Genomic DNA, 13,398 nt, shown 5'->3' with positions numbered 1-13,398 from the left:
TTTTAGAATTTTTAAAATTTACCATATAAAATTGATTTCTCTCAGTTGTTGTATTTTCCTTTTACCCCAAACCTGCCTACTTTGATCAAAAAAAATTTTTTGCACACAAAGAATAAGCTCCTATATATTAGTTAAACTATTATTTTTGGTTCCTTAATTTCTGCCTTATCTGTATTTCTTTCCTCAGAGTTATTTTTTTAACATCTTAAATTGACTTAGTTCATTTGTTTCCATTTTTATATAATGTTAACAATAAAAGATTAGACTAAGTGCAATATAGTATTCTGGACTGGAACCTGAACAGGAAAAAGACATTAGTAGAAAAATTGGTGAAATCCTAAATCTACAATAACCTAATGTTAATTTCTAATTTTGACAAATTGTAACATAAGATATTAATCTTAGGGAAAACTGGGTGAACTACAGGAACGCTCTATACTATCTTTCCAACTTTTCTGTAAATCTGAATTATTCTAACATAATGTTTATTTAAAATTTTAAAAAATTATATAATTCTTTTTTTAAAAATTTTATTTATTCATTCATGAGAGACACACACACACAGAGGCAGAGACATAGGCAGAGGGAGAAGCAGGCTCCTCTTTGGGAGCCTGATGTGGGACTTGATCCCCCAACTCCAGGATCGCACCCTGAGAGGAAAGCAGGGCTCAACCGCTGAGCCATCCAGGCATCCCCAAAGCTTATATAACTCTATTAATAAGTTCTGTTCTATGGCATTCCCACGCCATGACTTTTTAAGCAATTTCCCACAGAATATTGTTCTTAGTTTATTTAGTAGTTTAATTTCTAGTTAATATTTTAAAAGTAAAATTTATTTTTAGTATTACTGAAAATAGATTGGCAAAAGTGACTAAAATTTTCATATTCTATAACATTAAGTTTTCTCTGTGCCCTCAACTTCTTTTCCCTTCTAGAATGATATTTAATTCTAAAACAATAAATGGGAAAGCATCTTATCAGGTGGTAAAAGAGACTATGAAATGTATTTATAATGATTACAGTTTTTGGGGGCACCTGGGTGGCTTAGTCAGTTAAATACCTGCCTTTGGCTCAGGTCATGATCTGGGGGTGCTGAGTGAGCCCCACATTGGGCTCCTTGCTCAGTGGGGAGCCTGCTTCTCCCTTTCTCTCTGCTGCTCCCCCTGCTTGTATTCTGTCAGATAAATAAAATCTGAAAAAAAAAAAAAAAAAAAAGCTAACTACAGTTTTCTGTTGAAACTTTCTTTTCTACTTGTGAAACAAACATAATGGAACCTAGCAAGGATCTTAGTGGCCTTTCACAACTGACAATGAGTCTTACCAGCTGCTGCTCCACAGGTGGTGGTATGTCCTGACTGGCATAAACAATGGCAGGGTTATAAAGACTGAACACCACAGGGTAAAACACCTTCTTACCTATAAATTAAAATATATGGTTACATCACACAACAAAGTCATAAAACAAAAGACTGATTAGTATTGTGTTATCATTATCTAATTAAAGTCTTTCTTTGGTCACATAAATATGACTTTATCAATATTCTGTTTTGTCAATTTTCAGGCTACTAAACATCATGCTGATTTGATGAACATAATGATGATTTTACAACGTATCAGTAGGACAAGCTACGAAATTATAACCTAAAAAACAGACTAAAGGGTGTTACACACATTTACTCCCTTTGACTTTGGAGAGATACACAAAGGTGCTCTCTCAGTTATTCAATAGGTGAGCTATTTATTACTCATCATTTCATCTAGTAGCAGTGATAGACATAGGTTAACCTCTGACAATCACCAAGAACTTAGGAATGTCTGTTAAATCCACCCTTCAAAACAAGTCATAGAAACAGTAAATCCAAAGGATACTATACTATGAACAGATTTGTACAGAATAAATAAAATATGGAAGTGCAGATAGATTTGGGAAAGTTGGGAAGAGTTAAAAATACCTGATCTAACAGCCTCTGTAGAAGGCCTTGTCATTAGCATTCAAATTGACAGCACTGAGGGGACTATAACGACTCAGGAGCCCATCTCTCCTCTATAGAGAACCCCTTGCTAAACCTGGCCTCAATCAGATGTGATAATAGGAGGTGCTCAGGAACTGTCAAGTACCTGTGGCAATGTGGCATCCTTCCCACTACAAGATCCCTACTAGATGCTCATCTCACTTTTGTTAAAACTCACTGAGGGATGGGGAGCTCAATTCTCACAGGCAAATCTATTTTTAAGACATTAAAATATTTCTTTTACATTGAGCAAATATGTTTCCTTCAAATTCCACATTGTGAACTTCATGCTGTCCGGTGTAACAAAAGTAAACCTAATTCTCATTTATTCACTAGGCTCTCAAAGAGTTCCTGACAATTATCCCTAATAAAAATAATTAACAGGGTAATAATTGCATGATATGAATAGTTCTACACAAAAAAACATTTAGTAGAGGATTTTCTTTTTGGGGGGGTACATGTGAAAACTTCCTTTTCACATTTAAAGTAAGGTTTGATTTATAAAAATGTCATCTGCTCATACATTTTCAAAAAAATCCCTATAACATAAAGCCAAGTTAATAAATCATCCCCACATACATAGTATGGACACTAAAAGCACCATCTATATCTAGGCTTCTTCATGTGTGTGTGCCTCTGTCTTGGCACCACCTGTCTGAGGTAGAGTGTTTCTGACTCTCACACATCTCCACATTGTCTGCTTGGTTCTTTTTTTTTTTTTTTTTTTTTTTTTTTTTTTTTTGATTAAATGCTCCTTCCTCCTTGTCAATCTTAAGATTTTCTTTGCTTTTGTTTATTTGGATTCAAATGTTGGCAATGGAACCGGGCCACAAGAGAACAAGGGTATGAACTTCAGAGAGGCAAATTTTCACTTTTCTACTTAATACTTCAGTTAAAGTATGCCAAATATGACTTTAAGAAAACATAATTAATTTTTTAAAAAAGATTTCATGTATTTATTCATGAGAGACACAGAGAGAGAGAGAGAGAGAGAGAGAGAGAGAGAGAGGCAGAGACACAGGCAGAGGGAGAAGAAGGCTCCCTGCAGGGAGCCCGATATGGGACTTGGTTGCAGGACCCCAGGATCACCCCCTGAGCCCAAGGCAGATGTTCAACCACTGAGCCACTCAGGCATCCCAAGAAAACATAATTAACTTGATTCAAAATATGGGACACTGTTCTAAATTTCTACACTCAGCTCATCTACCAACATTCTACGCACCTGGCTCAGCATTTAACCGGCAGCTGTTAAGGAATTCGGCTGAGAAATATATATCAACATCACAGAAAAACATCAAGACCTCTCCTTTGTCCCAAGCTCGGGCACCCACATTTAGTCCTCGTCCACGATTAAATTCTTCATTCAATGAGACCAAAGTGTAATTATGAAAATTAGACTCACTAGGAGAAAAGCATATACAACAAAGGATAAATTCCACTTAAAGTTTAACAACTCTGTTCTTTCAACAAAACTTACAAAATGTGTTTTATACTTCAAGTATTTTAAAATTTTGGTTCTACAGTCATACAGGGAAAGGAAATCATCAGCTTCACATGTATGATCATCATCAGGAACAGATATTCAATAATTGTCCATATTTGAGGCAGCATGCTGGTGGTATCAGCTTAAAAAGTGTTGAGGGGTCACTGCCCTTTGGGATCTTGAGAACTTATTGGGCAGATAAGAAATTATACATGGAAAAATGGCTATAATGTTTGGTAATAAACAATGCATTGCATATGAATGGTACACACAAAGAACGCTCCTGTGTTTTTCCGATCTTTGCTCACACATCAAAGGGATACCCTTCGTACCACTTGTGAAGTTGCTCCAACCTCTCTCTTTAATCTATTCTATCCCCGCCCAGCTTTGTTTTCCTCAGCACCACCAGACATGTTTCTTTGAGTGTCTCCCCCATTGGAATGTAAACACCATGAAAGCAGGGATTTTGTTTTGTTCATTACTGTGGATACAGTGTGCCTCCATAAATATTTGCTGAATGAACGAATGAATAGCAGATCTGAGAAAAAAGATTGCTTTTGTCTGAGAGTAGTTAGAGAAGATGTTAGAAGCAGAATTTAAGTTATGCCTTGATTAAAATCCTGAATTCAGTAGTGAGTTTAAAGGTTATGCCAATTAATTATTCTCAAAAGCACAGAGGTAAGAAAGTAGCATTTTAGAGAACAGGTATCAGACAAATCAGATTAGAACAAAGGGATCCTAAAATGGAAACAATGAGAGAGAAGACCAGAAAAGGGTCAGACTGAGGAGTGCCTTCTGTGAGAAGTAAAAGAAGTTGGTCAGTGTCCTCAAGGCAAGGAGGAGTTTTTCTGCCAGGGCAGTGGTTCTCACAGTAAAGTCCCCTCACCCATAGCATCAGCCTTCCCTGGGAAACCATTAGAAATGCAAATTCTTGGGCCCTAACCTAAACCCCTGAATCAGATATTAGGGGTAATTCTGAGCATCTGTGTCTTTCTTGGGACAAGTTACTCCAGGTGACTCTGATGTTAAAGTTGGAGAACTGCTGTGCTAGGATATGGCCAGGTCAAAAAGGCACATTTAAGGAAGATTACTCTTTAAAACAGTATAGGATGGGGAATGGAGAGATGGAAGCAAATGCTTAAATAGTGTATACAGTGGACTCCACATGCTCTGAATGGCCACAATGATCTTCTCATGGGATGTAAATCTCTTCCTTCCTTCGGGAAAACTGATTATTACCTCACACTCCCAGCACCCGGTAGAGGAACTAATCGTAGAACACTCCCAACCACAGTAATTTCCTAAGGGTGGAGACCAGACTCAGGCTGGGACAATCACAATACCCCCACCCCACCTGGCCATAGTGACCCGCTCAAGAGTGGGCAAAACTCCTTCCCTGGGCTTTTCTCAACTGGATCTGGGAGAAAGCTCTTTCCTCTCTGATGGCAAAGCTGAGAAGATGTGAGCCCAAAGCCGCCAACAGCCATATACCTCACATGTGGAAGAAGCCAATCTGCAATAGGAGAATGAAGTCAACATGCAGAGAAAAACAGACAAGAAGACAACAAGAGAATTTTCATGGTATTCAAGTCTCTGATTCCAGTCCCTAAGATATCAAAGCTGTTTTGGTTTTCTTATCCAAATTTGGCTATAATAATCCCTTTAGTTTGGGAGCTATCCAAGATTCTTCTATAACACTCCTAGTTTCCTTAAGCCAGTTCAAGATAGGTTTCCATCATGTGCCACAGAGGAGTCTTTAATGCAGGGACCACTTCAGTAATGCCGATGTAAGTGCTGGCACTTAGTAGGCGACCTGAAAATGATAAAAAGGGATGAGAAGGGAAGAAAAGAAGGGAGGGGAATTTGGGTTAGGGTGGTGGCAACAGCAAGGAAAGGACAGGGAAGAGGTCCTGTGTAGTTAGCAAGAACTGACTAGAAGTAAAGAATGAAAGATGCTAGCTCTCAGGCATTAAGCTCAGGGGATCATGAGAATGGTCAGTCTGAACTGAAAGAGGGCCACCAGGAGAAGCAGCTAATGTGTAGGGGGAGAAAAGACAGTATTTGTTTTTTATACATGTGCTGTAAGAGTCCCTTCTGAGTAGGGGCTTGTAACACCCTCTTCTGTGCCCTTCTATTCCAACCACCCTAGTCAGACTCCCGAGCAGTGTACCTGGAACATAGTCGGTGGGACTCAATGAATGTTAGTTGAACGATTCGAGAAGAATGGCCGGCCAAATCTGGACTCTTAGGGAATGGCCACAACTAGCAGAAAGGTAAAGAAGCAGGTAAAGGATACAGAGTTGGCTTGGTCCAAAAAGACAATCAACTAATATCTCACATTGTAACATATTTATATTTACAAATTATATACATTTTACAAACATGTCAAGAAGGAAGTATTGGTTAGGTATCAAATGTAAAAAAGTGGATCAAAGAGGATGACAGAGAAAGGTTGAGTTTGGCAATTAGGTCATAACTTTGGGCCCATAACTTAGAGATGAAAAGGCTGGAAAGCTATAGAATTAATACTGGAGTATTAATGAATTATTAATTAAGTCATTCAAATCTCTGAGTACCTACTATGTGCCAGGTACTGTATGAGTTGTCTGATTAGATAACTACTGTTCTGTGAGACTTAGCTATGAAAGGACAGAAACCTACCAGTAGCTACTGGTACTACAGAGTCAGGTGGTGGTGGCTTGAGGACAGGAGAGACCTAAGCATCATTTGCAGGGCAAGAAGAAGGAACTTGGGAAAATGGAAGGAAAGAAAAGTGACAAGTGAGAGAAAAGCTCAGGAGATGATATCAAAGTTAAGGGATTAGATTTAGAAAAAAGAGAAGAGTCTAACAGAAGGGAATGAAGAAGTAATAAATGGAGGCAAAGAAACAGAAGTTGGGTGGGCCACAGAGTGAGAGGGCCCAGATCATGCGAGGCTGTCTGCTAAAAGGGACAGGGAAGATGAATCATTTAGAGTTGCATGAGTAAACTGAGGGATTGAAATGAGGAACTTATTAGCACCACCACTCATGTGCTCAGCCAACTTTTAAATATCAGCTATTCAAAATTAACTCATTAAATATCTAAAATTTTCATTCTTTTAATGTTATATATCAAGGACTTCCAATTTGGACATGGCTCACCAACCTTGTGACAGATTCTAGGATAGACTTGACTTTAGATAGTCCTTCTTTACCAAAATACACCACTGTGAGATGAATTCTCTTGTCCTGATGAATACACACATCCCTAACAGAATTAAAAAATAAAGTTCACTCAAGAAAATACATAAGGCATAACTCATTCAGAAAGCAATCACATGAAGCTTTAATAAAACAAATGAGGCATTATTCATTTAGAATGACACTGCATGAAGCCTTAATATAAAAATGGCAATATTGCTGAATTATTAAAGGCGTGAGAGCAAATGTATAACAACATAAGCAAATGAATATAGCCCTTGGAGGTCCACGGAAGTTGCCATATTTCAAAATATTTTTTGAACTTTTGCTTTGGTATTGCCTTCAGAAACAAATTACAAGCTACTTAAGGAAAGAAGTCTAATCAGTTCAAAACCAAACAAATAAATATTCAAGTTGTTGGTCAAGAGTTATTTTGTCCTTAGGCTGGCAATTCCACATTATACCTATTATCAAGGAATAAATATTTGCCATGGCTGAGATTACTTACTGTAAAGAATAATGTAGCATCTGAAAGCAATTCCAAGAAAGGCAGTAAAAAAATGCTTTAGGAAATCAGATCTCAAGTGAGCTATTTCAAATAGGGAAAACTCATTTGGAAGCATAATTTCTAGATATTCTGCTATAGAACAGCATTAACTTTTAAATCCAATAATTTTAATATGAGAATGAAGACTGGGATTATAAAGCATTAAAACTAGCATATTAAAATATTAAAAACATGGCAATTGTTAAATTAAAACAAAAAGGCAAAATTTTCCTCAAATAGCTACCCTAATGTATACTTGTTCATTTTTTTTAATGTTTCAGCATTTAAAAATATCCAAATTTACGGACAAAAAAAGGAAAAACTTCTTTTAAAAATCGTTAAAGTCTCTGCTTCTCAAGATGGAATAACTCTCCCATTTTTTTTTAAATTTATTTATTCATGAGAGACAGAGAGAGAAAGGCAGAGACACAGGCAGAGGGAGAAGCAGGCTCCCTGCAGGGAGCCCAATGTGGGACTCAATCCCGGGTCCCTAGGACCATGCCCCGAGCCAAAGGCAGACGCTCAAACGCCGAGCCACTCCAGGTGTCCCAACTCTCCCATTTTTAGTTGAATGTTTGTATTTCTAAAATTTATTTCAATTTTAAAATTCCAATCCTTCTCAAGGGAATTTTCTGGCAAATAACAATGTCTTGCATGTTAATTAGCAATTATGAGTGTAGAGATTTGTTAAAAGTCATGAAACCTATATTCTTAAAATATGTGGGTTTTACTGTATGTAAATTATGCCTCAATAAAGTTATTTTTAAAAATTCAATTTGCACTAAAATGAATTCACACACAATTATAAAGGTCATCAAATGTAGTTTCTAATAGTTGTCACTCTCTATTTCAAAGTTCAAACTGTCAATAACACAATATTTAATACTTGCTTTATAAAAAAGAAAATATCAAAAATTAAAATTCCCCAAAGCCTATAAAATTACTTTGTAATTCTAAGTAATCACACTCAGTGAAGATAAATTAAGTAAATCTGCATGAAATCTGATTTTTTAGGAGTGCTTAGCCAAATCATTAAGCCCTGAGAATTACCTGAAGTTCTGCATAAACTGTGCAAATGCTTCAGTTCTTTCAGCAAGTGGCACAATGATATTAATAATTGATCTAGTAATGTCAATCATCTCGCTCTTCACTTTCATGAGAGGTCCAAAAGGGCGGAAGAGGGTCACATGTCTATATTCCATAAGGTCTGCCTTCTTAAAAAAAAGTTCATATTGTGTGCCCTTATCTCTCTCGGTGCGATAATAACCTAAAGGAAAGAGTTAGGGACAAAGACGTCTCTATGTCAAAGTTTATAAATTCGATGTGAATACTGATTTTACTCAAAGATTAAGAGTACAAAAACAGACACGTAATGTTTTCAATCATTTTGTGAAAATATTTATCCCACTGTACATCTGTAAAAACAATTATTTCTTAAAAGGAGAGATTTAGAAAATGTTCAAACTGCTCTATTATTCAATCTATAAATATGCTCCAAATCACAATTATTCCTTTTCACATTTTTTTTTTTTTTTTTAGTAGTAGAGCCTATCAACACAGTAATTATATAATGAAAATAAATTACTTCTACCAAAATTCAATTCTAGACCTGAGAGTCAAAACTTCTATTGCTCGGTTTGGTTCAATTAAAATGAATGGAGTGCCTTTGTGTCACTCACTGGTGGTATAAAGAGGGTGATACAGTCCTGGTTTTGAGGAAGTCAGTCTGGTGAAGGAAACAGAAAAATAAGGAAATAAAAACAATACAGTGATATATATCTCACTCTATTCTCTCTCTCTCTCTCTTTCTCTCTCTTTCTGAAGAGAGTGAAGTCAGACAAAGAAAAATTAGTTCCGATTTAAACTTGGTGATCTGAGATATTTCACAGAGAAAAGTCTGTAAGTCAACTGGGCAGAATGACTTTTAAGTGTGACATTCAGGAGAGAGAGAAGTAAATGTGTGAGTCAGTCAATGCCTGGGAATAAAACAATGAACAAGACAGACCAATCCCACTCTCTCCTGAGGCGTACAGTTTAAGAGAACTACAAATCAGGAAATGGGCAACACCATATACTATGACAAGTGCTATGAGAGGGGACACAAGATAGAGGTTATAAGAACACAAAGGAAGCACTGTTATCTTAAGACCTGTAGGTTGGAGAGACTTCTAAGTGAAGTGACATCTAAGCTAAAGTCTGCAAGAGGCCTAGGAGTTACTGAATAATAGTATTTTTTTTTCTTTTTGTCAGGGAGTAGCAGAGTGAAAGAAAAGTGGGGGACAAAATATGTCCCATCCCATACAGAGAAAAATCCTGTCAGTGAAAGAATCTAAAGAGAGTTATGAGATAAGCTGAAGTTGTAGAATATAAAACTGATGTGGCTTCCTTTCTTTTTTAGGCAGATGTGAAGACATTTTATACTTTATTTCCTCAGCAGCTTCCAATTCTACCATAAGCTACAAATATGGTGAAAAGATAAAAAGCTGAGCTTGGAAAAAAATTAGAAGAGTTTTGAGAGAAACAACCCATCCAAAATTGTAGTAAAAGTGACAACAGAAAACAGAAGTGGCTACAATGAAAAGACAGCTGAAGTACCATGGAAAAGCACAATGCCCTTCCTGATGGCCTCCAAAGGTCTTAAGGTACTACTATATTATAGCAAGTGCTATCCAGGATGATTCCAGGCCAAAGAAACTACATGTGGTATACTGTTTAAAAATCAAGCAAAGAGAACTTTTAGGAGAGATTTGTATCCAAAATGGTTTTAAGTTTGTAATTAAGTATCTAGCAGGAGGTATTAAGATGGCGAGGGGTGGGGATCTGTATTTCTGTTTATATCAATCAGCAAATATCTTAAGTTTACAGAAGTGTTCCTCAACTTTTGAGTCATTCCCCATCTTGATATGTATAAATCTTATGCCCTTTTTGCAGTCTCTATTAGGAAAACAGGTTATTTCTTTACTTTTCCAAATGCCAAATAAGCTTTTCAAAACTATGTGTGCCCTCATGATGTTCTGACATGTGCTTTGCCTCCCTCTAAAATACAGAATATCCATCAATCTACTAAATTAGGGTTTTTCTTTCCTTTATCGAATGGTTTTCAAATCATGAACCTTAGTTTACACATTTTGAAAAATACAAAAAAGTAACAGCAAGACTAGATAAGAGAGGAATGTAAATACATATATGTACAAATACATACATACCCCTAAGAATCCTTGAACTTGAGCCCTATATAGTATTTTTCTATATAAACCTAGATTTATTCTGTTTCCCTGCTCCTCTATTTTATTATGGTCACATTATAACATTTTTTTTAAAGCCACTTCAAACTCTTGGTAGAATGAAGTGGGTAATAACTTAAATATTTCAATACTATAATGACCGACTTATATCACCAGCATTGTCATACTAATGTAATTATGAATTGTATTATTATAATTATATAATTATATTATTATGAATTATATTTTTCACATTACCTTCTACAAAGTCATTTTCATTAAATATCATTTTCTCTCCAAGGGGACCGTCTTCATCTTCTTGTTCCTCATCTTCATCAGGATTATTAATGACCTCCAAGCCAGCTTCAATAACTTCTACCAATTCATCTCGCTTGTCTTTTCTAACTGGCTTTTCCTCAGGATGGCGAGTGAGACCCATTTCCAACTGGAATACTTTCATTAAAGTAAAACTTTCAAAGGGAATGACTCCATACTCACTAGGTAATTTGGCTCCTATGCTAACTTCAGCTTTGTCAATTTGGGAATGAAGAAACTCTAAAAGATCACTAGGTGTTTGTTCTTTGTTGCCTTGATAGCCTATGCCATTAGGCCCTACATTCTTTCTCTCTTGTAATGATCTCATCTTCTCACTCATTTCTTGTAATTCTTGTTTTAGTTGGGCAATTTGACGTTTTAGACTGGTAGCCCTGGTTTGATAATGTTCTTCTTGCTCCTGTAGGAGGGCTTGATAATACTCTTTACCATAATTTTCCCCAATAATACCAGGAAGAGGTGCATTTCCATCTGTCTGGGGGGCACATTCCAGAAGGTACAAAAATAATACCAAACTGCAGAGTAAAGCAAGACCCAACAGCAGCCAGTGGGTCCGGGTCTGAAGAATCAGTCCTCTTCTAGGCATTCTTATTAATGTGGACTTGCCTGATGAGATAAGTTCTTTGGTTGTTCATACCTTTAGCAAAAGGTTATCAAAAATTAAAAGCAAAATCAGAATTTCCACTAAAGGTACCAAAACGAACTCTGCTACAGCTTAAAAAATTTCTTCCTTCAGCAGTGATGACTACTTGCAGAAATGAGAAAAAGAGTGCATACTTCCTGTATTGTTACCATGATATCCAGAATAAAGAAATCTGATCCCTACAGAATCAGATAAAATTCCATTATTTGGGTGATGATTTTTCTGAAAGAAACAGAGAGAATCAATCAGAATCTTATTTCCTTAAGCATAGCAATTTGTTGATAGTTTGAGTAAACTTAGCAATGTGACTACTATACGTAGAACACGAGAAGAGCTAATACAATGTAGAATATTCAGTAAATGCCGAGAAAGTATTAAGAGAAATACCTCACAGAAAACTAAAATGCCACGTGTAATACTTGTAACCAGAATGTCTACACATCCATAACCTCCTGAATGAATCAAAGAAACACTAAAATTATGTTTAGCATGCTTTGTGTTACACAGATACTACTATTTCTAATTACTTGAAAACTGTATCACTTATAACTCTTTAATATAGTATTCAGATTAATATGCCATTTCCAACCTAGAGCATATCACCATTTGGGAACTGAGTTTCCATAAATTGTTTTTGTTATATTGATAATGGCTTACTAGAGAGAGATATTTTCTTCCAGTTCATTTAATTCAAGCATTCTACTTCATTAATTTCTAGGTTAAACTCAACCAATATAAGAGCCTTAAAATTAAGTGTGTGTGTGAGGGGAGGGCCAATTCCAAAAGGTCACAAACATCTGGAAAACATATTAAGAAGCACTTAACATCGAAAGTCCTCCCACAGATTATTTGAACATTAGATCACATAATTCTTTCCACTGTATTACACAGCAACAGATTTCCTACAAGTCTAGAAAGGCTTAGAGTCTATTTAAAGAAAAAACAAGACCATTTTAATGTTTATCTACTGGGAAAAAATGCAAAAATCACTTATAAATTTACAAAATCACACACTACTGGTTATGGTATGGTGTGAGCTCTTTCGTTATTTCTTTTTAAACTAAAGATCTTTAATTCAATAAATAGAGAATGTTAAAATTTAGGAGACAGGGGAAAAGGAGGCCTCTGCTGCAGAGTGAACTTTTGTTCTAACAAAGAATTTGTCAGGAAGGATATGTGATACTCCAGCAGGTTTTTAATAGAGATGGTTTCTACCAGTGCAGCAGAACCTATGGAGGATCACTGGGGAACATTAGTCCTATCACTTTCTTAGTGATCAAGAAAGCCTGAATGCCTTTTCCTTTCTTCCTTCCTTTCCCTTTCCCTTTCCTTTCCTTCCTTCCTTCCTTTTCTTTCTCTTTCTCCTTCCTTCCTTCCTTCCTTCCTTCCTTCCTTCCTTCCTTCCTTCCTTCCTTCCTTCCTTCCTTCCTTTTCTCTTTCCTTGTGGCACATATCTGTATAAAAATGTAAGACAGATTCAAACTTCTTATGGCTAGTAGACCACAAATAATGGACTTAACTACCCTTAGCCATTTATTGCTTTCTTTAACCAAATGATAAGTATCATGAAAATTTTAACTCACTACAAGAAAGCTTTAATAGGATGACATCTGTTTTACTGATTGTAAATCTTGTTTTAAGTGATGTAGGAAAAAAAGGGAAAAAATTCCAATATAAAGAGAAGTATCACATTTAAAAAAGATGCAAAGTTAATATCAGCCCTAGGATTCTACCATGTCTCAAAACCATAATTCTTAGTATAAGAAATGACTTGAATGTCATTATTTGAAAGATAAAACTCAGAAGTATTTCTTTTAACTATCTATAAGTTATTACTAGCCTTATTAGGGAAAAGAAAGACTAAAACTGAAAATGTAGAGCCATAATATTGTATTAGTTAATAAAGCTATACATACTTAACTAGGTTCTAGGTAGTTTTGCATAAGCATCTTTGCCAAAAGCATTTTTGCTGCAT

General features: G+C 36.0%; 1 protein-coding gene and 1 long non-coding RNA gene across 26 annotated transcripts in view; one reads left to right on the top strand and one right to left on the bottom strand.

Annotated features, from left to right (window-relative positions):
- CSGALNACT2 (chondroitin sulfate N-acetylgalactosaminyltransferase 2) overlaps positions 1-13,398 on the bottom strand; it is a 66,638-nt gene that overhangs the window by 17,538 nt on the left and 35,702 nt on the right. For 6 of the 24 annotated variants that reach the window (XR_012020912.1, XM_072806191.1, XM_072806195.1 and 3 more), the window contains 5 exons: positions 10,706-11,645; positions 8,274-8,490; positions 6,642-6,743; positions 3,235-3,413; positions 1,322-1,416 (listed from right to left, as the gene is read on the bottom strand). Coding sequence is in view for 18 of the 24 variants with exons in the window: in XM_072806191.1 (XP_072662292.1) it covers positions 1,322-1,416; positions 3,235-3,413; positions 6,642-6,743; positions 8,274-8,490; positions 10,706-11,366 (1,254 nt within the window). In the remaining 6 variants the exon portion in view is untranslated. Of the gene's footprint in view, positions 1-1,060; positions 1,193-1,321; positions 1,417-3,232; positions 3,414-4,734; positions 5,309-5,665; positions 5,758-6,641; positions 6,744-8,273; positions 8,491-10,705; positions 11,646-13,398 lie in introns of those variants that run through there. The other 18 variants (XM_072806198.1, XM_072806199.1, XR_012020913.1 and 15 more) reach the window with 17 other exon arrangements.
- LOC140621183 (uncharacterized) lies at positions 4,870-11,000 on the top strand. Of its 2 annotated transcripts, none has more exons than XR_012020928.1 (4): positions 4,870-5,076; positions 5,645-5,780; positions 9,622-9,865; positions 10,749-11,000. It is a non-coding gene; the product is annotated as an uncharacterized lncRNA (long non-coding RNA). The 2 variants fall into 2 exon arrangements; XR_012020927.1 differs by having other exon boundaries at positions 4,880-5,076; positions 5,645-5,768.

This window comes from Canis lupus, chromosome 29 (assembly GCF_048164855.1).
Source record: "Canis lupus baileyi chromosome 29, mCanLup2.hap1, whole genome shotgun sequence".
Classification (NCBI taxonomy): domain Eukaryota; kingdom Metazoa; phylum Chordata; class Mammalia; order Carnivora; family Canidae; genus Canis; species Canis lupus.
Note: the sequence above shows the minus strand (reverse complement) of the source record. Positions and strands in the feature narration are given on the sequence as shown.